The sequence below is a fragment of the Eucyclogobius newberryi genome, unplaced genomic scaffold (genome assembly GCF_026437365.1).
Source record: "Eucyclogobius newberryi isolate DKJ021-1_F unplaced genomic scaffold, fEucNew1.0.hap1 SCAF_3, whole genome shotgun sequence".
Lineage (NCBI taxonomy): Eukaryota > Metazoa > Chordata > Actinopteri > Gobiiformes > Gobiidae > Eucyclogobius > Eucyclogobius newberryi.
The window spans coordinates 22,370,316-22,397,426 of NW_027315945.1; the positions used below are offsets into that span (position 1 = coordinate 22,370,316).

The following is a 27,111-nucleotide window of genomic DNA, read 5'->3' on the forward strand; positions in this document are numbered from 1 at the left end:
TCTGGGTGTCTGTGTGTCTGTGTGTGTGTGTGTGTCTGTGCGTGTGTGCGTGCGTGTGTCTGTGCGTGCGTGTGCGTGCGTGTGTCTGTGCGTGTGTGCGTGTGTGTGTGTGTGCGTGCGTGTGTGTGTGTGTGCGTGTGTGTGTGCGTGTGTGTGTGTGTGTGCGTGTGTGTGCGTGTGTGTGTGTGTGCGTGTGTGTGTGCGTGTGTGTGTGTGTGTGTGTGTGTGCGTGTGTGTGCGTGTGTGTGTGTGTGTGTGTGTCTAAATAATGTGCAAAGAGCAAAACTTATTTTACTTACCTACTAAATTAAGCGGCAAGCTGGGTCTCTGGTAAATGTAGAAGCATCTAAGTGAAGCGTAGCTCTTGGATCAGGTGATTACATGATATGGGATGTTTTGAAATTATAAAAAGAAAGAAAATAATGGTAAAATAAATGCAAACAATAAATAAACAAAATGTGATGCATTTAAAGAACAAAGAATAAAGTAAAAAGGAATACCAATTTAAAAATAGTGGCATAGGATAATGATGAAAACAATACAAGGATGAGTATCAGCAAAATGATTGGCTGAAACATCTAGAGGGAAGAGAAAAGAAAAGGTCACAACACTGAGAAACAATTACTGTACTGTATTCTACACTATTGATAGTATTCCCTTACAGACAGTGGCTCCTCGGTTTGTTGAGCTTCCTGTTTGGGAACGTCGAGGCGGTCTATAAAGCTCTGAAGCTCTTTCCTGAAAGCCTTCATTTGGGCATTGATCCGGTACAACAACTCATGCTCTCTGATTCTGCAAAGGTATTCTTAAGAGTTAAAACCTGAAACCAAAAACACTGAACTCTTGACTAGTTTAATTCACCTTCCCCCCTCGTCATCATCGTCCAGTCGTCCAAACAGTTCTCCATTGGTGACGTACACCCGCGCCTCTGCGATGATAGTGCTGGTGTCCGCTATCAGCCTGTCTATGGTCCTGCCGAGCCGCTCCGCCTCCATCCGAATGTCCATCATGTGCTGCCGCTCCTTCAGGCTGCGGGATAAAAAACGACTCTCCACAGGTGAGTATAAGGAGCGCGTGGGCGTGAGACAGCGTATATTCCTGACTTCATCTGAGTCACTCTCTCCTCCGATGGGACCTTCTCGTTTGCGGTGGGGCGGGAGGAGGCGGGGCGAGGAGGCAGAACAGGAGGGCGTGTCATCGTCTCGACCACAGTCACTCTCTGCATCGCTGTCCCGAGGGCTGGCCCGGATGCCCAGGTGGGACGCCAGGTCGTAGCGCTGCATGTTAGAGAGCAGCACACGGTTCTCGTACTGCAGCTGCATGACTTTACCGCTCAGCTCGTTGATCTGGAGACGGGCCGCTTTCAACTCCTCCTGAACAGCCTCCATCTTGGCAGCATCAGCTCCGCCTGGATTTTTATCAAACGTATTTCACACAAAGATCAACATTTCTGACAATCAATTAACTATTCTCAGGATAAAAACACAAATCAGACGAACCTCCATGTCTTGACCCAGCTTCGTGGGAGCCAGCTTTATATTTTAGCTTGTTCAGCTCATTCGTCACCTAAAACATAAACAAAAAGGTTGTTATTCATTGCTGGCCAAAAGACAAACTTGTGGGTGTAATACTAAAACTAATACTAAAACAAGTGACCTTTTTGTTCTCTTCCTCAACATCAGCTAAATTCCTGCGGAGAAGTTCGGCCTCGTCCTCCACCAGCTGCAGCTGCTGCCTCAGTTCGGACAGCGCCTCCCCCTGCTCCCTGCAATGCTGCCCCCCAGTGCCAGAGCTGTCCACTCCTGCTGCGACCAGACTAGACACAATACACAGGGCATCGTCATGAGTCAACTGTTTTACAGGAGAGCAGAATGATGAGTAGACAGCAGCAGACCTTGTTGGGACATGGTGATAACAAATATACTCAGTGTTTGCTGCTGTGAAATGTTGGTGGTCTGATCCTGGCCACTGGCACTTTGCATCATGTCTGTATATGTATATGTATATATACTGTATATATATATGTGTGTGTGAATGTTAAGTGCTTTGAGGTTTTGCTTTGGGTGGAATGAGACATAAACCCAACGAATACTAGATGCAAAATTGAGTCCACAAGAACAATGATGGGCATGATGGGATTTAGTGTGCGTTTACACTTGAGCATAGACCACATCAAATTTGGAATTAAACAATGACAAAATTTGGAACCAGTCATGGACAAATCAAGACTTCATCTGAACTAAACTTTTTCATTCTATAAAACAAATATGGATTATTTTTGGAAAAAAACATTGGTTCTATGGCAAATTATTATAATTATTATTCATAATATGATATCATTTTCATCCATCTAATGTATCTATAACCAATAATATACAATTCTGACTAACTGTAAATTGTGTATATATTCAGACCAAATTTATTTTATTTTATTAGTAAATTAAAAATTTGTATGCATCCCCTTTAAGATAAGATAAGATAATCCTTTATTGTCCCGCATGGGGAAATTTCATTGGTGCAATGCAGGAAGATACAGAGGCAGATACAGAAGAAAAGAACAGATCACTTATAGGAAGTCTGAAAAACACTTTCAGTAGAAGATCTCCTATTCATTGTTGAATGTTTAGTATGTACGTTATGTCAAAGCAAGTTCCTAGTATTTTTAATCCTGTTCATTGAAAATGGCAATAAACTCCTGTCTGATTCTGATTCTATTGTTAATACTATAAATTAGCACTTATTTAAAAACAGTAAAATCACAAGATTGGTCTCCTAAGAGCGACAATCTTGTGATATTTTGATCTTGTCCCATCACTAATAACGGTTTGATGGAGGACTAAAATAACTAAATAAAAGATTCCATTACCATGTACTAGAATGAGTACAGAAGCGACACTGTTTTATGGCCTACCTGTCTTCTCTCATGTCATCGAGTTCTGCCTTCAGCCCTCTGTTCTCCACCTCCAGCTCCACAATCTTCCTGCCCAGGATGTTTGCCTCCTCCTCCACCAGACGCAGGCGCAGCTTCAGCTCTGACTCTCGAGTGGTCGGGGGTCCTCCGGCCTCCCCTTTAGGCAGGGGGCTGTCCACATCGCCGTAGAACGAGCGATACTTCTGCAACTCCTGCTCCAGTCTGTCCTTCTCCTTGTCAATCTTTGCCATCTTCTTTCTCATCAAGATGGCTTCCTCTTTGATCAGAGCGAGCTGGCATTTTAGGTCCTCGTTTTCCTCCTGAAGTGCAGAAAACCGTACATGATCTTTGTCTGTTTTTAAGTCACACACATTATTTTATTGAAGCTTTTAACCTCAGATTCTTCAACTTGTTAAAAATTCGATAAGACTTTGAAACCAATCTCATTATCAATCAACTTTATTGAGCTGCAGTTTACAGCAGTGGAGATGCTGACTCACCTCTACAGGCGTCTGAGGAGTCTTCCTGTCCACTTTCTGCACATCTTTACTCCCTTTCCTTTTCAGGGAGAGCTGCAGGAAGACAGTGGTCACATGAACATAGTCAATAACATCTTTCTTTTACACAGTGATCTCATCCGGAGTCATCGTAGGAAAGTTATCCCAGTGTATGAAAAGGCTGCGTCATCCTTAAAGGAGACAAATCTACGAGTTTTTAATCATCTTATAATGGTTTTAACTCATCATTAGCTCTGAGTTGTGTTTTTAGCGATTCATGCTTGTTTGAGTAATTTCACTTATCACTTATGTCCGCCCACATCCTTGTAGTTACTTTTGCAATTATTCTAAAAATGAAAATTCCTGGTCACGCACACATTTTTATAAAAAATGCTATGTAGCCTTTTTTCAAAAATTCAAAACTGCAACTGTGAAGTGTCACTATAGAACCAGCGGCAAAAAAATAATTTCTTTACTTTTGAGCAAGAAGTCAACGGACACATTTCTAGTTTTAGACTACTTTTGCGGTACATAATGGATATGATGATAATCTACATATGTAATGGTTTAAAACTCTCCCGGGAAAGTATAATATTTTAAGAGATAATAAGTGATAAGTAATAAGCAATCATCCTCTCATTTAACCAGTGAATGGACAAGTGCTTTCATAAAAGACATCAGTGACCAAAGCAGGAGACAATATACTTCCAATACTCAGTCTCACATCTTTGGCTTTCTCCATTTCGTTCTGTAAAGCCTGTTTGGTGACCTCCACCTCGATCAGCTTCTGCCTCAACTTCTCATTCTCGTCTTCTGTTCTGGTCCTTTTCTCCTCCACACTCTCCAGCTCATGGTGCAAGCGAACAGATACATCCTTTGCCACCTGTAGAAAAGGCAAACCATGTCAATAAAGCACGAAAAAAAACATTTCTCTCACCTGGAAACCTTACTTTCAGATCTTGCTCCATGCTCCTCAGCAGCTCTCCGTCCACTTGGCCGCTTTCAGCAAAGCGCAGCCTCTTCCGTTCCGCCTTTTTGAGCCTGTACTGGAGGATCCTGCAGTTTTTGTTTGCTCTCTCCAGCTCCCGGCGCATGTCCTGCAGCTGGCACGCATCCTCTTCATAGAAAGTGTCCCGCATTTCGTCCATCTCTGCTCGCATCTCCTCAATCTCATCCTAAAGACCAAATGGGAAATAAAACGAGGTGATGCTTCTGCCAATACATAATGTAGACTAATATGAAGCACATTATGGGCTACAGCAATAATATAATAATGAAATCTGTTTCACAATACTTCAAGTGCATTTAGACTGAGTCAGAACTATACAAAACTTCTCTTTGATTGTGATCATAATAACTATCTTAAAAACCTTGCCTTAACATAGCTTTGATAAGGTGCTGAACTGCATTATGCCCATACAATTTAGCAAGTCTCCTCTACCTTGAGGTCTTCATTCTCATCCTCCAGTCGCTCTAGCTCGTCCTGCAGCCCCGGGTCGCTCTGGGGAACCGCTCGTGGTGGACTGTCCGGTTCCGGTGACAGTTCAGGCTCTGATGCAGGTGGAGACGCTGATTTTGCCTGCATCTTGGTCCCTTTCTTCCCCAAGCTCTTATTCAGGTGAAACTGGATGAGCTCCGTCTGTAAGCATCCCTCTTTCCAGAAGCCCGGCCCGCACCCCACTGTGCCTTTGGAGCTCTTCTTGTTGCCATTGTTGGCTTCTTGTCCTCGCGGGTTTTTGCCTCTCAGTTTGGGGGACTTGGATGCGCTGGGCTGGTCCGACACGACGCTGGTGCCGGCAGACACGGGTGAGTGGCCGCGGCTGTTCCTTCCTCCTCCATCTCCACCTGCTGCCGGTTTGGAGGGTGCAGCTTTGGGTTTCTGTGTGGCTTTAGTCCCGCTGTCTTTAGCTCCAGCTGGAGAGGACGAGCGCTGCTGCTTTCGGCTCCTATTGTCTGGCTGCCGCGACGCGTCGGCAGAGGATGGGTTCATCATTGTGTCAGAGCTTCAGAGCATCCTCCACAACAGCCATTTCTCTACAAATAAGAGGCGAACGTTATTGTTGGGCCTGGGTTGCATTAAATGTGAACGTGCACTACCGGTGTCGCGTTTGGCCCTTTCATTAAACGTGGGATCAGCTGTTGGACTGTGATGTGTTGTAGCCCACAATAGGCGAGAGGGGTGTGGAGACCTCCTCCCCAGTGCTCGGTGTGAATAATGAATGCTCAGGAATAGCCTATATTTCCAAGATTTTTGGTTGAGAATCGGTCCATTCATAATTGTGTATCTAAAATCAACACATTTTTAGTTTTATTAAGCAACGTTTACAAAATGGAACAACTCTGTTAATCGAGTATGCCTTATTGTGGGCTTATTTTGTAAAATCAAGTCAGCCTACATGATTTAAACCCCATGAAGGCTGTTCATGTTTTCACATCCAACGCTACAGTGACTAATTGACGAGAACCAGACTCTAAAAACACTATTTGTCTCGTATTCTTTTGTCTCAGGCGTCGACTGTCCTCCATCTGTCGCTTGCACCACGTCAGCAGCTAAAGTGCGTCTTGTTTAGTCTGCATGGCTTGTGTCACGTCCTCCAAAACGAGAAGCAGCAACAGTAAATCAAAGTGCCTTGAGGCCTAACACACAACTCCATTTGGAGCCGTCAGTTTGCCTTTACAGCTGTCACAAAGCCTCAATAATAGAACAGTGTGGCTGAAGAGTAAAGGCAGGTTATAACCACGTGGAACAATAAACTCTTACCGTGGTTTAATGTGTCTTTAGGATGCGAGCAGACGGTGGCCGGTGATGATGGAGAGGCAGAGGATGCTGAGTCGAGCACCTCCCGTCCGCCACCAGCAGGCACCTGTTTCAATATTCATGACATTACATCATCACAGGGAGGGGCGTATGGGCAGGACGCGAGGGGAGGGGCATCGCGCGGCAGGCAGCGCTGTGATTGGAGAAACTGCTCGTGCTCTTCATCAGCTGTGATTGGATGGAGCCGTTTGAACTCACCTTGTGTCCTGTCATTTCAACTGACCTTGATTTGACATTAGAATGCAGTTTGTGCAGTAAAACTTTTTTTTTTAATTTTTGACTAAAGGTTTCTCGTTTCTCCACGTTTCTCCATTGCGAATGAAGGCAACTGATGCCACTGAATCTTACATCTTAAGTGTACGTATCTGTTTATGTGATGTGTATTTGCAAATCTGTAACAAATAGGACAAATAAATTGCCGCTACTCCCACCAGGCATATCCTAGTTCAACAGGCTGAGCTGAGGCCCTAAATAATTCCAGTAATCCTAAAAAAACAAAAGGTTTTGTTTTGTTTGGACATATAAGATCTTTTAATTGGAGAAAATATAATTAACTTTGTTCAAAAATGGCGTTTGAAACAATGTTCCGATGGAGATTATATTTTTGCAGAACTTATTATTTGTTCTAGAACCAGGCCTGTGCGCTGGACACATCTAACCAGCCGTTTAGAGCTTTTAATACTTGGCCTTTTTCCAGTATCTCACTTAAAACAATAAGCACATCTACAGGCAGGAAGTTTAAGGTTATTCAGAAACACATGGTGTGTCTGTGCAACAGAAGCTGGCACACTTTACCTCTGTTTGAATGTTATTCTAATAGAAGCAACTGCAAAATAACTTACAAGAAATTACATCTCTGACAATACTTTGACAAAAGTAGAGGCTAACCTAAAAATCAACCAAAAATGCAAAAACTTGATTAAAATTATGTTTTGCTGTGTATTTCAGGTTGATCTAGATCAGTCTTGGCTCTTGCTTTGAGGGACTGAAAGTTCAAGTTCAAGAACCATTTATTCTTGTGAATCAAGAATTATTCTATGGAATAGAGGTTTGATCTAATTTAGAAAATAATATTATATTTGACATTGGATGTCACATGCATTTTATATAGCCAGGGTTTCAATTGTTCCATTAGCATATGTCTGTGCTGGCTTTAGTGTCTGGATATATTCAGATCAATCTTGTTCCATTTTGTAATCACAGTTTGATTGCCCGGTACAAGGTTTAGAGGCCAATTGTGCTGCTGGCCAGGAACCACGGTCCATTTGCTTTGAATATGAAAACAGATGTTTGGGGAGGTGCACTGCACACATTTAAACAGATTATCCACATCCCCCAACAACCTTCTCCTTTTGCCCCCAAGACCATTCAATCATTAGCCTGTATTAAGGTGACAGATGTTGGCCTTATTGAGGTGTTTCTATGGGTCTTGGAAAATAACCGGCCAAGTAGGGGAAAAAAGAGCACTTTGACTCATGAGTTAGCGATCATTTCTAATATTGAATCATAGTGAATTATTGGTAAATCAAATACATCGTTTATGTGTTTGATTTACCAATAATTCACAATGATTGAATAGTGAATCATATAGAAACATGTTCTTATGCTTGGAGCTAATGAATTAGCTCCAAACTGTTTTGTGTGTGTGTGTGTGTGTGTGTGTGTGTGTGTGTGTGTTGTCAGGTAATAACTAAGGCTAATAACCAATGGCCCCATGTGTATCTAACTTATCTTGCTTGTTATTCTAAAAACGCCTCTGTTTCTTATAATAGAAACGGTGTGCCAGATTCACACTTTCTGATAAGCTCTATTTAGTGTCCCATCCACAGGGGAATCCATCAAAGTAGTTTGCCAAGATTGCATGGACATATTAATAACCTGTTATATTTCTTTAACATCCAAAGCTAAAGATAAATTATAGGCACTTACAGACAACTATGATGTGTGTGTAGACTGTGTGCATGTGTTGCTGTGGATTCTGCAGTTCTTAGGGCTATCCTTCCTCCCCTCATCAGAAACACTTTTGCTGAACTGAATTTGAACGACTATGTGTTATGTATGTCAGTTGTTCACGACAGGTTACTGTAGCTGTTATAACCACAGCCCTGGTTTACACTGACTTTGCCTTGTGTAGTATTAGAAATTTTGAGTTTTATTGTGAAACAAAATATACAACTCAATCAACCTATCTGGCCAAAGTGTGGCATAGAAAAAAATATATTTGAATCCCTTGTAACTATTCTACTGCTGATACAGCCTAAATACCTTAATCAAAACCAGATAGCTGACTTAAGTTTATGGTTTTCAGTTGCCACATTGTGTAATTCACTGCAGGTATAAAAACACGTAATACCCCTCGGTTGAAGGCTGCCCACTCATAAACTCTGCAGGAGTTGCCCACACACATTTGTTATGTAGTGTTTTTTTGTTTTACTTTCTACAATGTTTCAAGCATTAAGCCAGTGACTGCACCACATTCACCCCTGTTAAATAGTTTATATCAGGGGGATATGTGCTGGAGCAAAATGTGGGAGTGATGGTTAGACAGTGGGAGGGGCTTGAGAGAGTGGTGGGGGATACACAGCTGCTATATACTGTTACCCTGGCAACCTTTGTCCATATGTGGAATAGGATTTCAGATTGATCACAAATATTAACTTCCAAGTATACTAGAAAACATAAACAATAATAATAGCACTTATTTTGGTAGCCATTTTGATTTACACACTGTCACTCACGCTTTATAGAAGTTCAGTGCAAATCAAAGCATGGTAATGATCTGCTTCATTATAAACAGGTTAGTCTATTCGCTGTTAGGGTTAGAAGCATGGATCTATTACTGTAGTGACTGTAGCGCCATCTGGAGTGGGAGTAACCTATTGTGCATCTTTTTGCTTGTACAAGTCTGGCTATTGGCAGAGAATGTAATTTACTTGATTTGAAATAAATATATTTTTGGACTCTAAAATGGATTTACAGGCATTCAGTTTTATTAATTCAAACATAAGTTATGATATGTTACTTTAAAAAAGACAGAAACATTGGACATTTGGCCCAACTCATGGCATACTGGGGACATTCCCAAATGCGCTGTATACAAAATAGCACAATTATTTATAACCCAAATGTATCAGACAAATAAGCCGTTTAAGCTGCATGAACATGTATTTACGAATGACGACAAATACTGTCCCTAAAATATGCACTGCGTAACTTTTCTGGGTCAGTATGGGCCCACCAACTCCATTGCTATATTATTGCTTTTCCTGGAATATTTCACTGTATAGCATTAATCCTTTATATTTTTAATTGCTCAAAAATCTTATTGTGAGGGAAGTGACCTCTCTGCAAATCTGACCTTTAGCTTGGCCTGGTGGTGCCATACTGTGGAACATTCCAGTCAAAGCAATAACATTTCCATGGAAACAAACAACCTATATAAGGTACACAATGAACTTGACAATAACATAAAACATGAATTTGACAAATTGCATGAAGCTCTGCTAATATTGATCCACTACAAGCAAGGGTTTTACAAAGGATTCTGGGGGAAACTCACTAAATCACATTTTTAAAAAATCATAATATTTATACAATATACATTCTCACATTCAAGCCACCTCAGGATATGAATAAGTAAAAACAATAAATAAAACGAATTATAAAAGTCATAATAAGATATGAGTGTACCTTATTTGTTCTGCATACAATATTTTACCAGTTTTAAGACAATGACACCAGCATTGAAAAGACACACACCTTATTGACAAGTCCACTGTTGATGAAGGTTTGAAGGATTACGATGAGTCAGTGACGTATACCATTGACATACATACATACATACATACATACATACATACATACATACATACATACATGTGGCTATAGAAAACCTGCATTGACTGTCTGCTTAGAAAATGTCTAAAATACACTGGATCTAAAAATGATGCTCCACCTATATTTCTTCTCCATAATCCACTTTCCTTAGCTCTAGCAGTAGTATGTCTTAAAACATTGTAAACTTGTCAAGCATGACCAACTTCTTGTGGGATGAAGAAACTGTACACTTTATAAATAATATGTTTTTTTAATCTATAATCCAAAGGAAAAATACTAGAAACTAAGATATCTGTAATCTATGCATTTTATGACTCTCTCAATACACCATTGCTTGAAAGCCACAACTGCACATGTTTTTAAGCACGTGCATGGAACCTCAACATTGCTTTGACAAGACAAAAAGGCTTCTTTACCTCTCCAGCTCCATCTTGTACTATTGTTTAGTTCACTTGTTTGTACATAATTTAGTTGGCAACCAACAAGACACCAAAAAACGATTGCGATATCTGTCAACCTACCATATTTGCATTGTTAACTTCTCCTACTGTAAATCTCATTCTCATTAGGGCTTTCACAGATTTTTATCAACTCAAGAGCACGGCTTGAAAACTTAACCATTAGGCATTAAACCAATTGAAATAGTCCTCGTAATTTCTACCGCAAAACCCAAATGATTCCCCTAATCCCTCTTAGCCCTTCCTTTCCTCTTTCTTCTTCCAGAGTTTTCCTGGGGTTTCTCCTCCCTGTTACCTGATGCTGTGGCTCCGTTTGTGGCCTTGCTGAGTCCGTTGAGAGTCCCATTGGAGAGGGACTTGCTGGATTTGGAGGAGACAGCTTCACGTTTTGGCTGCTGCCGGCGATAGGTCTGGTAGTAGAAGTTTCCAAACAGAACAATAAAAGTGACAGCATAGCAAATGAGGGAGTAGTGCATCCAGTGAGGGAAGTCGCAGTTGACATAGAGGGACAGGGCAGTGTGTCCAATCGTTACGTGAAACTGAACCTGTAACAATAAACAAAAGCAAAAAAATCAGCACAAATCGTATAGTTAATACTATACTGATAAATATGAAAAGATTAAAGCACAAATCTGATTTTACCATTTGGACAATGGTCAAATACTTCTTCCACCAAAGATACTTCTGGATCTTAGGTCCACAAGAGGCCAGTCCATAATACAAGTACATCAGAACATGGATTGCTGCGTTCATGTGAGCGCCGAAAAATGCTGTAAATGCAAGCAAGTGAAAGTCAGTGGAAAAATACACACAAATCCAATGGCTTTCTTTTTTGTCCTTTCAAAGTTTTACTAGCGAGTTCAATGGGTAATCACGGGGCGAGGGTAAGAAGAGATTTCTCACTCGACTCAGCGACAAGTCAGTGTATTGCATTCTCTATTAAGTATCTACTGTAACATAAACCATTTAGTATTTATAAATAACACTCACACTGTCCTCCTGCCACCCATTTGATTCCGATCCACCACAGAGTGAACATGGAGCAGTGGTGGTACACGTGCAAGAAGGTCACTTGGTTGAACTTTTTCCTCAGAATAAAGAACACTGTGTCCAGGTATTCAACTCCTTTAGAGACAAAGTACCACCACAGGGCTGCTGCCACCTGTTATAACAATGTCACAACAGAGATGGGAATTAATGAATGAAGAAACATGTGTTATTAGTCTTCAGCATCTCTGTATGGCCTAATCTGTTATGTGTAGTAAGCCATGAACCTCGGAGAAATTGTATACATGTCCAGCAGTTATTTTATTACTTGGTTTACGGATTTTTAAATGAAATATATTGCACAGGCGGACGGAATATAAATATAAATACGCGACGCGCAGGAGAGTGTAACAGTAGATTTAGCATGTTTTAGACAGACAGAACTGACGCTTAAGTGTGCACCCTCCCCCACCCACCCAGTCACGGCAAAACGCGCAGAAGAAAATGTGGCAAACGGGTTTAAAATGTGTTTTTGCGATATAAAGGCGTGCAGCAGCAGTGAGACGGGTGTGCGCACTCTCCCCGGGACCGCGCAGGGACAGACCCGCTCGGAGCATCCCCGTCACAGACTTCCGCAGGAGTTTGGCGAGAAATTGCTTCACGCGCTCTTATCTTTTGACTTAATATCGCTTTTTACATTTAATTTAATGCTATTTTGCTTTGTCGGCGGTACTTTATAAAAACAAATTTATAATAATTTATTTTATAGATATTGTATAAATCAATAATCTAAGTGCGGCGGATCCGTAAACCAAGTAATAAAATAACTAAGATAAGATAAGATAAGATATTCCTTTATTGTCCCACATGGGGAAATTTCATTGGTGCAACGCAGGTAGATACAGAGGTAGATACAGAAGAACAGATCACTTATAGGAAGTCTGAAAAACACTTTCAGTAGAAGATCTCAGGCCTTAGCATTAGCATGTCTACGTCGTGGAGCAGTAGGAAGAAAGCTGAAACAATACACCAGTCCACCAACTCTCCTGTTTTCTGATGTTTTAAAAAGTCAACTAGTCACAGATTTCTTTTTTTAATTAGTCGACAAGTATTTTTTTTTTTTTGTAACATTGAGACTAAAAACATTATGAACCAAATAAAAGGTACAAATGTTGGTGGAAATATGGTGACTGAAGACTTCACTATTAAAATGTATGAGCGATAAAAAATCAGACAATGTTTTTTTGTTTGTTTGTTTTTTACATTTGGATTTAATAATGCCACTGTCTGTTATTAAAAGGAATTTGTTATATTCGACCACAAATGGTCGTCACGATTAGTCAATTAATTGTTGCAGCCCTATTTAAAACAACTAAGAAAATGGGTTTTCAAAATATGTTTGTATTAAAATAACCTGTGTAAACAAACAGTACTGAAAATTACCAAAAAAATAACTCACCCTGACTTCATTGGGATCATCTGAGTAATTGACTGACTGACAGATATAACTGTATCCTGCTGACCGTGCCGCCAAAAACAACTGCAAATACAACAAGTCAAGTTAAAACATATAGAATGACAATCTACTATCAAAACAAAAGTATACTAGGCAGAAGATTGAATGTGCTACCTCTTTGAAAATAAAAAAGTTGAGGAAGACCATACTGAAGTTGTAGACAATAAGGGTTTTGCGGAGTTGGAAAGGCTCTCTGTTCTTCATGTATTTGGGCCCGAGCCACAGAATCAGCAGGTAGGAGGTGCTGATGGCCAGTGTGGGCAGGGGGTTGTCCATCAAAGGCCATTTCTCCACACGCTTGTCTGTGGAGCAGGTGTTCACACCGGTCACAGCCTTGTACATCCTTGTTTTAAAAGACGTTAAAGGAGGTTCTGTGGTCTACTAAAAGGGGCTGGTAATAATGCAAAATAAAGTTGTATTGCATGTGTGCTGTATATTTAAGCAGTAAAGAAGGCCTATATGTGCAGAATTAGCAAAGGAAAAATGAAAGACTTACCTGCAATTGTCAGTGTCCATTTGTAGAACTCGATGGTGTCATTGATCAAATGTGTGACAATCTCCATGTTTGACAACACCTGCAACAAAACACGTTAGTTCAAAATGCTCAAAGAAATGGCATTATCGACTTGTTATTGTTTCTCTTTATAACTGTGAAACAACATATTGATGAGGCCCCACCGGAAGCGCGTGAGTTCGGGCTTCTGCGGCCCCTGATGCACGGGCCCCTGATGCATGGGCTTAAGCTCCATTGCGCACAAAGGCAGGGAGACCCAGCCGCCAGAGCGCATGTGTCAGCAGATTTTTGACTCGAGCACGACCACAATCCAACCTTTCAGATATCATAGGCCTATAGCTGCGGGTTGGGATTTACTGGGGGCCCACTTGAATGAAATAGGTCGTCCCATATGGGTCAAGTATTTCGCGTGGACGGCTGAGCAACGGCGTGTAATTTATTGATCCTAAAACATGTCCCCCTCCCTTCCCTGGTTCAGTCTGGAGCTGATCAAGCGCTGCTGCAGCATCTGCCATGGTCCCACATGCGCTCATCTCTTTATCAGCATCACATAAATAGACTTGTTCCTGATGAAGGATGCATAGTTATTGTAAACATCTATTGTACAGCGTCGAAGACAATACATTTCTGTAAACGGCCCATGAATCTCTGCGGTTCTGGACTCAAGGCCTCAACACCTCCACTACCAAATGAAATATAGCCTAATCTTTAAATAGTAGATATAAAATGCATTAATATGAGAAGAATCACAAAAATAAGCATGCAAAGGCATGCAATGTGTGCTCTATTATAATTCCCAAAGCGCAATGTGGAGAGAGAAAGGACGTTTTCCCTTTCATCCCTGAAGATGCTCATGTCTTACCGTATCACGCTGCTTGGAGAAATTGGTCTATGATGACATTCAGTGGAAGGTCAGAGCGCAGTCTTGTCTTCTGACGGATCTACTTGTCTTGAAATTGAAATATTGTCTGGCAGTACGCATGAATGAAGAGACCTCTGAATAGATGGTGATGGGCGAGTTTCTTGTCACGGGAGCATCGCCTCCTCTGCGCGTCCGCTCCAGCCTGCGCTCTCTGATCCGCCACTGATCCACCATCAAGCAAACGCCCCTCAGCTCGTGTTTCCCTTTTTATCTTCCACAATAAATGTCTTGCCGTGTGCTATATCTTGACTGTTGCTCAGAAAATATCTTAAATTAATAAACATAATAACAAACAAAAACTGACTAGATTGTGTTTGAATTTAGCATACATACAGACACTTGCACGTTTATGGATGTACTGTGACTCTGCTGTTCATTAGATTTTTAAACTTGAAGCAAGTCTATGTTCTATGTCTTTTTGTTGTTGTTGACAGTTCATGTTTATGAACAGAACATAGAACATGATACACATGTAAACAAGCTGGATTGCAGCCGCAGGCTAATTCCCATCTATTGTCCATTCACGCTCATGCGATTTTAAGTTGTACACCAGCAAGCCTTGCCCAAGGACTGTGGCACCTGGTACAGAGGTCTCCCATCTAAACACTAAACAGGCCCATTCCATCTTCTGAGATCTGACGAGATCGGTCATTGACAAGTTGGTATATGACCACACAGCTACTTAAACTAGAATCCAAAGCTTTTCTTAAAGGCTGTATTTATTGGCCCTTAATTATGAAATTGTATTCTGTTCAGTTCCTCTGTCTCCGTCTGTGTTTTGTGCAGCTTTACGCAGTCTCTGCGTCCTGCTCCTGCTGTTCCTGTGGGATGAGAGGAGGATGCTATGCGCATGCGCACAAAGGCTATCAGCTGTAGCTGTGCAGATGGCCGCTTCATTCCAGACTGACGCTCAGAGCACGCAAGGAAATGCGGTGTAAAACCTTCAGAATAAGCGAGTAATTGTGTCTCTTGTGCTCATTTAAAGGCATTTGAAATATATGTGGGATAAGAACACAAAAGTATGTGTAAAGAACGAATTAATATAGGCGGATTGGTCCATGTTCATCGCTGAGGACATTTGGTTCCCACGACGAGAACTTTAATTGTGAAACATTGTACGGATATTTCTGTATTGCCTTTACCACCATTGTACACGCTGCACCGGCTTCTTTTCCTTTTAAAATGATCGCACTCTTCCCCTGAAACAGCATCTAGACAACCTACAATGGCGCTGGACCGATGGAGACACAGTGAGAAGACAGCGGCATGTCTAGTCTGACTATGGTACATTTCTCTGCCGTGATGTGCCATATACAGGCCATATCAGAGTTATTTCCCTAAAGGAGATACATGTTGAGTGGTTTTATAGTGCGTCGATCTATTAGGAAGGTCAAGGCAATCAGTTGAAGTATGAAGATTTGGAGCACAGAGCACCACTTCAGGTTGGTTAGTTTTGAAAGGTTTGGAATAAACTTACTGTTATTGAAATATGCCAAACATTTAGCTTAGTTGTTTCTCTATCTCTAAACTGTGTTGGCTGGACTCGTGTATATATATTTAATGTTTTATTTCTGTACACAGTTACCCTTGGGACACTGTTGTCAAAGCAGCAATGAGGAAGTACCCCAACCCAATGAACCCCAGTGTGATCGGCGTGGACGTGCTGGACCGTGGTCTGGACTCCAGGGGCCGCCTTCACAGCCACAGACTGCTCAGCACTGAGTGGGGTCTGCCCAGCATCGTGCGAGCGGTCAGTCATCCACAACTTTAATATTTATGCTCTAGGTTGGCTTTGCAAGACCACCTGTAAGTGACAAATACCCTGTACATCATGCATCGTGTGGCAAAAGCAGATAAATGGGATAGATATATATGACTTTATTGTTAGTTTGTCTAATTTGTCTTAAAAGAACGGCTCCATCACACAATCACTACAGTATAATGTATGCATTTTACAAAGTATTACAGTAATGCAGTAATACTGACCTCTTTCCAACACCATGGGAAAACAACCGCCTAGCTCTAGCCCAGACACTTGATTTCCAATCGAGGTGCATTATCAAGAGGGATAAAATGCTAAAAGTAAGTGGAAATTGGAGATTATATGGAAATGGAAACACCTGCATAGATAACCCTGGGAACTTAGGGGAAGGAGTTATTAGTTCAAACTAAAACAAAAGGCTCTTGTGTTTAATAATGTCCCACAAATATTTTAGTTGTTGCTTTGTGAGAATCTTTTGTTGCCAATAGGTAACATTTTGGTCAGTCAAACTTTGTGTGTGTCAATGGGTAATGAATTTATCTTTAACTATGGACTATGGTTAATAAGCTTCTCTATTATGCTGGGAAGTATTTTGTGCAGCCCAGTGAGGCAACTGCTGTTGTGATTTTGGGCTTTTCAAAAATAAATTGAATTGAATATACTTTATATTTAATCATGCAGATCCTTGGCACCAATCACACCCAGACATACGTCAAAGAGCATTCCATAGTCGACCCAGAGGAGAAAAAGTTGGAGCTTTGTTCAACAAATGTAAGCACTTTCAAATAGCATCACCAGTATTATTTTCACTTGATACAGTAAAGCGTTGCCCTTTCATTGCCAGATTACACTGACCAACCTCATCTCAGTCGATGAAAGACTCGTCTACCGCCCACACCCTGAAAACCCAGATGTGTAAGTACTTGTTTATTACTTCTCTGTGTGTAATAAAATGACTTGTCTTGAGCGATAGTAAAGTGAGCCCTGTATGCTAATACTGTGATTTCCCCCCCTCTTAGAACTGTTCTAACGCAAGAGGCCATCATCACAGTGAAGGGGGTTAGTTTAAGTAGTTATCTGGAGAGTATGATGGCCCTGAGGATGACGGCCAACGCCAGAAAGGTGATTAGTTAATGTTTTCCTCAATTCCACTTTTTCATAATTTTACCAGAAACTTTGCATGTTCTACCTTTGACTGCTGCACTTTGTTCTATATTATATAATCTTATGTTTCTGTGTGTGATTCTGTAGGGTTGGGATGCAATTGAGTGGATTATTCAAAACTCTGAAAGAGAAAACATACCTCTGTGATATTTACTAACTCTGGTAACCTTTCATTCTCTATCTTTTCTTTCTCTCTTGAAATGTTCAATTTATTATTTTCCAATTCAATGTAGTTAACGTAACAGCCACTCAAGTGATCTTAAGCATGACTTAGTGTTATTATTTGTGTGTGCACAGGGTCTCTGCTTGACCTGACTACACCTCAATGGAAAAGACAAGGTAGCTTCTGCACTGAAAAGAGAAAAAACTAGTTTGGCCAAAGCTCAGTAACATAACTCTCTGGATGTAAGAGCAGGTACATTTACTGATGTAATTTTAAGTTTACTGTATGCAATGGATTTACAAAAGACACAAATGAAGTGAAAGTGAAATTAGCAACACATTTTCCCAACATCTTCTTTGCAAAATGCCTAGATTGTCACTTTGGAGACTCTTTTAAATTGAGGTAAAATTTCAATGATGGTTATTTTGTCTTTTGAGAGGCATAAACTGTAGATGTTTGCATGGTACTCTAAGGGAATATGTAGTTTGTTACTTTATTATTGCAGTAAATTGCAGACACTTTAGATGGAAATACAAGTATAATAAGAAAACAATGTAATGGGAATGTAGTTAGCATTGCCTTCTTCTGTCAAAACAACAACACATTGGCACAAGTCCATTATCAATGACAGACCAGCAAAGTTTAACGCATATGAGTTTTTAAAATAATTTTCTATTCCATTTACGTGTAATAACATTTTACATTGCCTTAAAATGATGCCTGTGTATTTTTGGTTTGACATTGCCTATACCATCATTATGCTTCCAAGCATCCAAACAAAAAAACTACCAGTACAGTATGTGCAATTACTCCATTCAATATGCATTTATATTACTATTTGTACTTGTTTTTGTTAAGTTAATAAATTCTATTTAAATGCGTCATGTATATTAAATAATATTACGTTAGTTGTTTGTTTGTCAATTGTAGTTTATTTTTTGTCCACAAGGGTGTGTACTTGGCTCATAGACCGTACTGTCTATGACTTGGCTTTGTCTCCTGATTACAACATTAGCAAAACTAGTAACAGAATAATTAAAGTAAATTAAATTGACTCCTTCACCTCCTAAAACATTTGTACAGTTGACAGAATTTAATTTTCTTTGGCTAGGGAACCTACCTGAAGGACTGAGGGTTTACACACACAGACATCTTTATAGTAATAGAAGAGGAAATAAGTATGGTTTATATTTCCATTTATTGAATGAAACATAAATATTGAAATACATAGAATATTTTTCTTTCCTCAGAGTTCAGGTCCAAAAAAGCTTACAAACAAACAAAGTGCAAGTGGAGCTTCTCCCAACAAACAGGTAAACACAATGGACTGGGTAAAACATGCATGATGTTCAACACAAACTTTGGTATTAAATCCCAGTAATTATACTACTATTAATTGTAAATCAGACTTGCTCATGATAATGACAAAATGAAAGTACCAATTAAAAGTGTCATGACAAGGCACAAAACAGTTCAGGACTATAGTAGCTACTATAGTGTCTACAATCTTCATTCAAAAGTCATATCACGACATAAAAACATATTTTCATAGAAAAATATAAAAAAGTGAAAAAGTTAATTACAAAACATATTGCATATATATTAATACTCACGACTCCTTACATTCACCAACTCATTTAAAAAACGCCTCTGCCGTACCCAAAATCTTGAGCATGATTTCAGACATTTCAAATCCATTTGTCATTTCAACAGGAAAAGAATGTGGTTTAAATTGAAAAAAAAAAGTTTCCAATTGTTGCAAATGTTGGGAGGTTGAGCATGTTCATGTAAAACTCAATTCTTAATGAAAATGTACCTTTGATTTTCCCCTTCTCAGTGGTAAACAACTTAGACAATTTAAACAAACAAGTAATTAGATATATATATATTATATATATATATATATATATATATATATACACACACACACACGTGTGTGAGCATTGCGTAACAAAAACATGTACAGGTATGTACATTATGTACAGCATATATCAGTATTTGCAGCATCAGAAGTTGAAAAGATTGATGAAGTCCTGTGGAGAGAGTGCCACAGTGCAGCTTTCTGGGTTATTGGCTGTACATGGGTGGTTTGTGTCCTAAAAGATTAAAATAACCAATCAGCTATTTATGCTGAATATAAAATTGTAACAAAACAATTTTAAATGCTTACCTTCCAAAAAAGGATGTGGCAGTGTGTACAGAAGTGCAAGGTATCACTGTATTGCTCTCTGCGCGGATAACAGCGGCTCAGCTTGAAGTACATCTTCTTCCACTCTAGATGACCTTTGTCTGAGAGTATCAAGCGCTTAAGGATCTAAAGAAAAATACCACAATATTACAATCCATCACAGAGCACAACTTGTGAACAATTGGTTTACAGGTTACATTTTGCATCGATGTAGACCGACATCTCAGTCATGTTTAAGAGTAACAATTTAAAAGAATAGGTTATGTGAGTGAGTTGGTTTACCTGTCTGTCTGTGAAGTGGTACTGGCAGAGCTTCTTCCAGAGCAGCCGGTCCTCAGTGAGCTGTCCCAGGTCCGGACACACCTGTCCCAAACTTAACAGGTCCCACCCGTCTGACAGACAGTCCATAATTTTGAGCTGCAGGCTGTCAGGCAGGTCAGTGAGGGTCATGCCACCTGATTTGGGCTGGAGGCAGAGAGTAGCCTTTAAGTTTGTTTTCTGGTTTAGACTTGTTCTGTTTTGTTTAAGGAGGATGCTTACTCGGTTTATCTGGATGTTGTCCAGCTGCTGCTGCCACTGAAGAATGTTTTCCATGCGGTGCACCCATATGTTGATGTTCCCCACCAGGACTGACTTGCCCATGTCCTGCACCAGCGTGCACAGAGAGACATACAAGCTCTGCAGCAGCTCCTTTATAGGACGCACATTCTGCTGGTCATCCAGCACTGAAAACACAAATCAAACATTTATTAGAGAAAATTAACCTCTTAATCAAGCACAGTTCATACTTAAATATTTATGTTTAATAAATGTTTAGGAGTACATGTTCTCATTTAAAAGGATTCATAATATTTGTCCATCGGGTTTCATAGCGCCACTTCAACACCTAAACTGTGTTTAACTGAGAGGACATTTAGTTTACACTTTGGCTTGTAAAGAGGTCTGGTGACTGTCAAGTTTTTTTCTTCTAGCTGCCATTGGAGCATAAAAATATGTTCTTTTGAAGTCCCCAAAACACAACACAGTGGACAAGTGGCATTATTCAAGTAAAAAAAAAACACTAGCAGTTGAATGTTGCCCGAAATATAAAAGCCTGACATAACAAAGAAAACGAGAGGCCATTACTTAAGAGGAGTAGGGCTCACCTTTCTGTACCACTCTCTCCAAAATATTCATGTAGTTTTTCTGAGCGACTCCACTGAGCGAGGGGAGCTGGGACTTGGCGATAAGCTCCAAGAGCTGGAGGGCAGACAAAAAAAGAAAGAAACATAAATTTGAGCTGCTGGGGAAGACGCTCTGTTCCTCATTACTTGATGTTGATTGTGCTGCATTCCTCTGAAGTCACTGCTATCCTAAACTTAAGAGCTGTCCGGGACAAATGAGTTTTACCTGGCCCAGCTTTCAAACCCAAACACTGTGGTTCCTGTTGCGTCTGAGGTTTTAGAGAAGCTACAAGAAAGCTGCCTGCTCCATCAACAGCTACTTTCACAACTGCACTTCTCATATGACTCTTGAGCTTGTTATGCATGCCTGATAATCATTTGTACAACCCACTCAGTGACCTTAGTTGTTTGTGTTGATGGCACTGAGCTGTAGATAAACAGTAGATTGTGTGGTATGTCTGGTAGGTAAGCAGCGGTTTTGACATCATGGAGAAACTCATGTACCTCCTTTCTCTAGACATGTGACCTCCATCAGAACACTGGAACTGAAGTGTTGCTTAGGATTTCCTTTGTAAAAGTAAAACTGCAACCAGCCACACAGGTGAAGCATTTTGGCTGGCTTGCAAATTTGTTTAAGTCCTTAAATAATGTTGCACCTTCTTTGATCATATTAGCTTTACCCATTTAAAGTATCCCTCTTTCCAGACACTTCATACTTTCCAGTCTGGATCTAAAACCTAATCTCGTGGGCTTCTTTTAGCAGCTCGTGGTGTGTTCTTTTCTTTGTAGAGCAGCCGGCCAGAACAATGCGCATTTATGCATCTACTTTTAGCCCCTGCCGTGTGCAAAACTGCACTTCAAAGTTTGACATGTGGTTCATGGTTTCCTATGAAACACTGCTAATCCAAATTAAACTATTATTAATTCAGGGTTCTCAATAAATGTTCAGTTTCTATACAATATATCTGTATATTAAGCTCTACTCTACAACAAGTAGCTACTTAAATGAAATAGAGCTGCAGTCAAATGAGCCTCTAAATGCCATTGGACAAACCAGTGAAGAGCAATGGCCAAGGACACTGCGTCCAGTCAGTCCACTAGGGTTACACTGCTCTATTGTGTCGGAAGCTTACAACACAATAAACTGCTCTTGTTAGTGAAGCAAAGGTGCTCTAAAAAGTTAAACAGGGTGGTTGTAGTAGCTCAGACTCAGTGAACAACAAATCATCTTGAAATTTGACAGTTAACTAAAAAAAAAAAACTTATAACAAAAAGGTAAAATTAACTTAAGTTACGATTATCTACTGTAGATGTCTACACATCATTTGTCGTTTTTTTTAAACAGAAACATAGTTTTCTTTGGAGCTGTACTATTATTGTTTATGGGTCTGACCCGACAACAACAAGGTCCAGTTTCATAAACCAGTCTTTTTGTTACACCTCACTGCACAGCTGTTATACTCCCCCTACCCTGTACCCTCTACCCCCTACCTCACCCCCTGGAGTGGCACAACCTGACCACATGAAGACTCACATGGGAGCACATGTGTAAGGGTCAGTGAACATTAGAACGGCAACGGAGTAATGTTTCTATCCCCTTTGCTTCAAATGCAGACTTGCTCTTATACTGAAAATATTTGCTAATTACTGATGAAAGTTAGGGTAGAACACCGTATATGACTGACTAACATCTTGGTAAACATACACTCCCACTCATAGTATCATGACAAATGAGACTTCCTCGCCTGCACAGTGTTGATAAGCCTCAATCATGCGCCTCGCATGCTTTAACCCGTCATCTGCCAAAGCCAAAGGGGTTTAAAGAGACAAGTAAAAAGATGAAGACTTACTCTGACAATGTAATTAAATCTTCTGGTGTCCTTGATAGCGCTACAAAAATCCAAGCGGTTGAAGGCCTCTCCCAGTGTGCAATAGCCGTGGCGCTGGAGAATTTAATTATCAGGGTATTAGATTGCATCCCCAACAAGGGTTTCTCAGTGTTTACTTGAGCAAAAATTAAATTAAAAGTTGATGTGAAAGTAAATTAATGTTTTGTTTTCTCTTACCTCTTTGGTGCTTCCTTTATGAACGTAAATCCACGTCTCCATGTTGAAGTCTGTGGAAAATACAATGTTTATGTTAGAGGTTTAGAGATTTAATATTTAGTATATTAAAATCTACATTGGTTTAACTGTCAATTCTCTGAGCTCACAGACCCTGGATCACCATTGACTCAAACACAAATAAGATATACATTCAAAATATTAGTATGTTGGCTAAGATTAAGTTAGTATTGGTCAGTGGATTTATCATTATTGCTTTAGATCAGATAACGAGTGTGGCCTTTTAAGAGTGACTCACAGGGCACTTTGCTGTTTTTGTTCATAAAGTCCTTTTTCCTCTTCTTGGCAGACGGATCATAGTTGAGAGAGAGGAGAAGGTTCTCCTTGTTGAAACACTCCTCCTCCTGTGCTTTACAGAAGCTGGAAGAACACATAATTCACATCATTAGAAGGTCTTCGTGCACAAGGATAAAATGACATGGTCCAATTCATTTCCAAGCAACTTGCCTCATCTCTCCCTTTGTCTAAAGAATACACTCAACCACTGAAACTACTTCATTCTTCTATCAAGATGTGTTATGCTTTGGATAACTTGGATGTCAGAGTGGCCCTATTGTCATGTATAATTTGATGTGGTTTCAGGTTTGAGTGCTTTGTCCTCAGTTAACAAACATCTTTGTTTCCTGTTGTGGCTCAAGCCAAATGAAGGCTCCGTCTCTGTGTATCAGTGACTTAACTTAATCCACTCACTAGTTGTGTATGGTTATTAATAGCTCAGTGATTAGCCTGGCAAAGAAAGACATTCCCAGAAATAAAACAAAGGCAGCAGGGTTAATGCGACGGAAACTAAATGAGGCTTTAATCCGGTGATTGTAGGTTACAATCTGTTTTGAAATATTTTTTTTGCAACTGAACTGAACACATTCACGCTTTAATTACTGTTCAACTGAAGCAATGTCATCTGTTGTTACCGACCTCTGCACGGACAAATAGTTGTTTTTATCGTCCGCTGTGGTCTTTTTCCATCCCTCCTCAGTTTTCACCCAGCACTGACCCGGTGACCTCCAGTCCTGTCCGAGAAAAGGCATCCTCGCGTTGGAAAATAAACCTTAAATGGATGTCAGAAAGTTGATTTCATGTATCTTCTCTTAAATGGCGTTGTTTCAAGTCGTATTTGTGCACTGTTGTCATTGCGCAGCTGCTTATATCCTCCCAAACACAACCCGGAAATGTTGACGCTCCGCCCACCTGGAAACTTACTTGCAGCACGTGGCTTTGTTTATGTACTCGAGCGTTGCAAAACCGCTCGGACAGGCGAGCAGAGGTAACATAACATCACAAGATCCGGAGCCATATTCATTTAGCACACGCGACATGTCATATCTTTCCATTAGTATTCGCATTCGTTGTGGAAAGGGGCTTTTTGTGCGTGTTTGAAATGTAAGACTATTGCGTAACAGCCCGCGAAGGAGGAGGGGTAATCATACACACATGTACAGTATAGATACATTCACCCGGGGCGTGTGGTGGACAATCGTTTGAGCAACACATACAGAAAAATGGCCTAACAATATTTTGAGTTGTCAATGTAATTTTTTTATGTTGTCTAGTTAGGCCGAAACCATTTAAATATAGTTTGTCCTCTGCGATGGAAAACTAGCCTTGTCCGTAATGTAGCTGTGAAGTCCCCTGATCCTTAGTCACTCTTGAGTTTAAAATTAGATCTTGTCCTTAGCATTTTGTTGCATTGTGAAATGTATGTTGTGTTTTTTGTAGACTGGTTGGTAATTTTTATCAATAGGCTACAGCTAAAATGCATATGACATGATTATATAAACAATTACATACATATATACACCTATTTTTAGGTTTGTCAATTTTGGTGAGGTTTATAATTTCACTTCCTGGTTGGACACGATTATCAGCTATGACAGGTAATTCTGTTACTGTTACCTTGCAACTATACTGTAAACAAGGGTCAAAATCTATATAAATTACACAGTGGTTGTGATTTGAAAAAAACTCGAAAAAAATGGAATCTGTTGCATGAAATTGTCCCTATATTTTTGATGGATTGAAGACTTAGGATGACGTATACCATTTTGGAACTAATCACTTCCTGTACTTTTCAATGTTAAAAATTCACATTTTCTTTACAAACTTTACACAAACTTTACACACTTGGCCAATATAAAACTAAAATGATGATTTGGAAAATACAGTAACCTGCTAACCTGCAGTGGGCTTTTCTTTACATAATGAGGACTCAATAGAAATTCTTTGTGTGTAAATCATACCCAAACAAAACTAACATGTGTATTCAAATAGTTTTCAGATCCCATTGTTTGCTCTCAGTTAATGTTGACAATGTTTAACTAAATGTTAGCAGGCCATCAGGGCAGCTCTTATCAGGTTAAGTATACACACAACAAAGCACTCCAATGAGAAAATCACATTCAACATCCACTGTATTGATCTGTGTTGCATACAGTCACTATTGTGGAAGTAACTTGTAAAGTCCTTCAGCGGAACACTGTCAGACATGCCTTCTTAGTCAAATGCTACTGCTGCAGCCGTCATCAAATGCAGGGCAGACCCCTGCATTTCTTCAGGGGCATAACTTCAAAACATCCCATGTGTGTCATAGTACACGCAGCACATGGCTGCTGGGATTCTAAGAAGTTTGACCCAGTATGAATCAAACGCAGCAAGAAGTATAAAAAGTATAAAAATATGAATATAGATCAAAAAGACCTTAACAATGATGTAAGCTGGTAAGCAAATATCTCCAACTTTGGATCAGATAAAAGGATCTTGAATTACTAATTTATTTATTTATTTAGTAACCATTATTTAACAAAGTAACAAATAAACATTGAGATGTAAACATTTGCAATTAAATACAAAAAAAATGAAACAGATTGAAGCAGGACTCCATTTAAAAGCACAGACAATGTTCATTTGAGTAGATAGAGCGAATTTGTGTTTGCAAGTCAATAGTAAAAGGATTTTATATTTAAAGCAGAAACCAAGAGGCAGAAAATAGTTGTCATAAAATCAATATGAACTCCAGAAAAATAACTTGATCATTGTATTTATAAGATATGTTGTCACTTGCATCTCACTTTCTTGTGGCTGTGCTGCTGGTCTATTCAATGCAGCATGATCCTATTATTCCTTTAATGCCACTCATTATTTTTATGTTGATGATTTTCAGCCCATCTCGGACACTTGTGCTTGAAATTTTAAAACAAGCTCATGCAGCTCCTGGATCTGTTGTATTACTTTTCTTTCCCCCATTTCCTCCTTCTTACTTCAATAATAGTCAGCAAGATTGTCAAAGGCGGTGTTTTAGAGGAATAGCTGAATTTTACACACAGTGGTTAGTTTGTTTCGGCATCAGATAGAATTGTGGTTTAGTGCAAGTAGTGGCCCATTTCCTCTTTTTGCTTCCCTTTGCAACACAAATAATCTGACTAAAAGGTCAACATACTTATATACAGTATAGCACTCTGAAGGTTTACTGGACTGCGAGACCTCCACATTCTACAATAACCATCAGTTTATCTGTGGTTCTCCTTTTTATGGAACCTTCTCTGCTATAAAGTACATAAGGCCATTTCATTGAATTACCACTTCTGTTCTTATTATTGACGCTGCTGCTGAACACTGTGCTGCGATTGGTTGGATTTTCAAAGGGGGTGCGGCTAATAATTTATTTAACTTGACAATAACACTTGACAATTATCAAAACTGTGTGGTCACTGTACCATTGACATTCTCCATAGCAACCACATAGCAAAAGTTGTTTGAGTTCATGGGGGAGGGGCTTAGAGTGGTCCATTAGCAGAACTTCTGAAGTTTGTTCTTGCAGCTCTGGTGCAAGAACAAATTGCTTTTCATGAAGTATGAATTGAACAAAACCCGCGAGAACATAGGGCAGTGCAAGTAAACACATTTAAAATTGCGATTTCAAATATTACTCTTGCAATAATGTTGTAATGGAAATACAATTGACTTAGTTTCAGAATGATGTGTGCTCTGTTCTGCCCCTCAAAATGTGGAGCCACTCATCTAACCTACATAGGCTTAAAGTGTCACTAATCGTACTATATACTATATTTGGACTATAATTTCTCAACAGGTCA

General features: G+C 39.9%; 4 protein-coding genes across 6 annotated transcripts in view; 1 reads left to right on the forward strand and 3 right to left on the reverse strand.

Annotated features, from left to right (window-relative positions):
• LOC140373476 (microtubule cross-linking factor 3-like) overlaps positions 1-6,292 on the reverse strand; it is a 20,195-nt gene extending 13,903 nt beyond the window's left edge. Inside the window, exons 1-12 of one of the 3 annotated variants that reach the window (XM_072459985.1) lie at positions 6,170-6,292; positions 4,850-5,442; positions 4,359-4,583; positions 4,133-4,291; positions 3,412-3,483; positions 2,912-3,231; positions 1,657-1,816; positions 1,500-1,566; positions 862-1,408; positions 663-792; positions 501-578; positions 300-363 (exon numbers count right to left, since the gene is read on the reverse strand). In XM_072459985.1, coding sequence (XP_072316086.1) covers positions 300-363; positions 501-578; positions 663-792; positions 862-1,408; positions 1,500-1,566; positions 1,657-1,816; positions 2,912-3,231; positions 3,412-3,483; positions 4,133-4,291; positions 4,359-4,583; positions 4,850-5,401 — 2,374 coding nt within the window. In that variant the 5' untranslated portion in view covers positions 5,402-5,442; positions 6,170-6,292. Of the gene's footprint in view, positions 1-299; positions 579-662; positions 793-861; positions 1,409-1,499; positions 1,567-1,656; positions 1,817-2,911; positions 3,232-3,411; positions 3,484-4,132; positions 4,292-4,358; positions 4,584-4,849; positions 5,443-6,169 lie in introns of those variants that run through there. The other 2 variants (XM_072459986.1, XM_072459983.1) reach the window with 2 other exon arrangements.
• Positions 6,293-9,777: 3,485 nt separating this feature from the next.
• On the reverse strand, positions 9,778-13,643 carry elovl4a (ELOVL fatty acid elongase 4a). Its single transcript, XM_072460409.1, has 6 exons — positions 13,521-13,643; positions 13,139-13,326; positions 12,968-13,048; positions 11,512-11,683; positions 11,164-11,291; positions 9,778-11,066 (listed from the first exon to the last, which is right to left on the reverse strand). Exons 1-6 carry the CDS (start codon positions 13,585-13,587, stop codon positions 10,746-10,748), a joined length of 957 nt encoding a protein of 318 aa, XP_072316510.1. The 5' UTR covers positions 13,588-13,643; the 3' UTR covers positions 9,778-10,745.
• A 1,980-nt stretch (positions 13,644-15,623) lies between these two features.
• prelid3a (PRELI domain containing 3A) lies at positions 15,624-18,457 on the forward strand. Its single transcript, XM_072460170.1, has 7 exons — positions 15,624-15,902; positions 16,042-16,210; positions 16,904-16,993; positions 17,067-17,137; positions 17,242-17,344; positions 17,474-17,548; positions 17,684-18,457. The coding sequence occupies exons 1-6, from the start codon at positions 15,871-15,873 to the stop codon at positions 17,531-17,533; spliced, it is 525 nt and encodes a 174-aa protein (XP_072316271.1). The 5' UTR covers positions 15,624-15,870; the 3' UTR covers positions 17,534-17,548; positions 17,684-18,457.
• Positions 18,458-18,728: 271 nt separating this feature from the next.
• fbxo32 (F-box protein 32) lies at positions 18,729-24,185 on the reverse strand. The gene is made up of 9 exons (XM_072460171.1): positions 23,939-24,185; positions 23,262-23,383; positions 22,967-23,016; positions 22,751-22,843; positions 20,883-20,976; positions 20,278-20,462; positions 20,020-20,202; positions 19,720-19,863; positions 18,729-19,645 (listed from the first exon to the last, which is right to left on the reverse strand). Exons 1-9 carry the CDS (start codon positions 24,049-24,051, stop codon positions 19,556-19,558), a joined length of 1,074 nt encoding a protein of 357 aa, XP_072316272.1. The 5' UTR covers positions 24,052-24,185; the 3' UTR covers positions 18,729-19,555.
• Between the last annotated feature and the right edge of the window lie 2,926 nt (positions 24,186-27,111).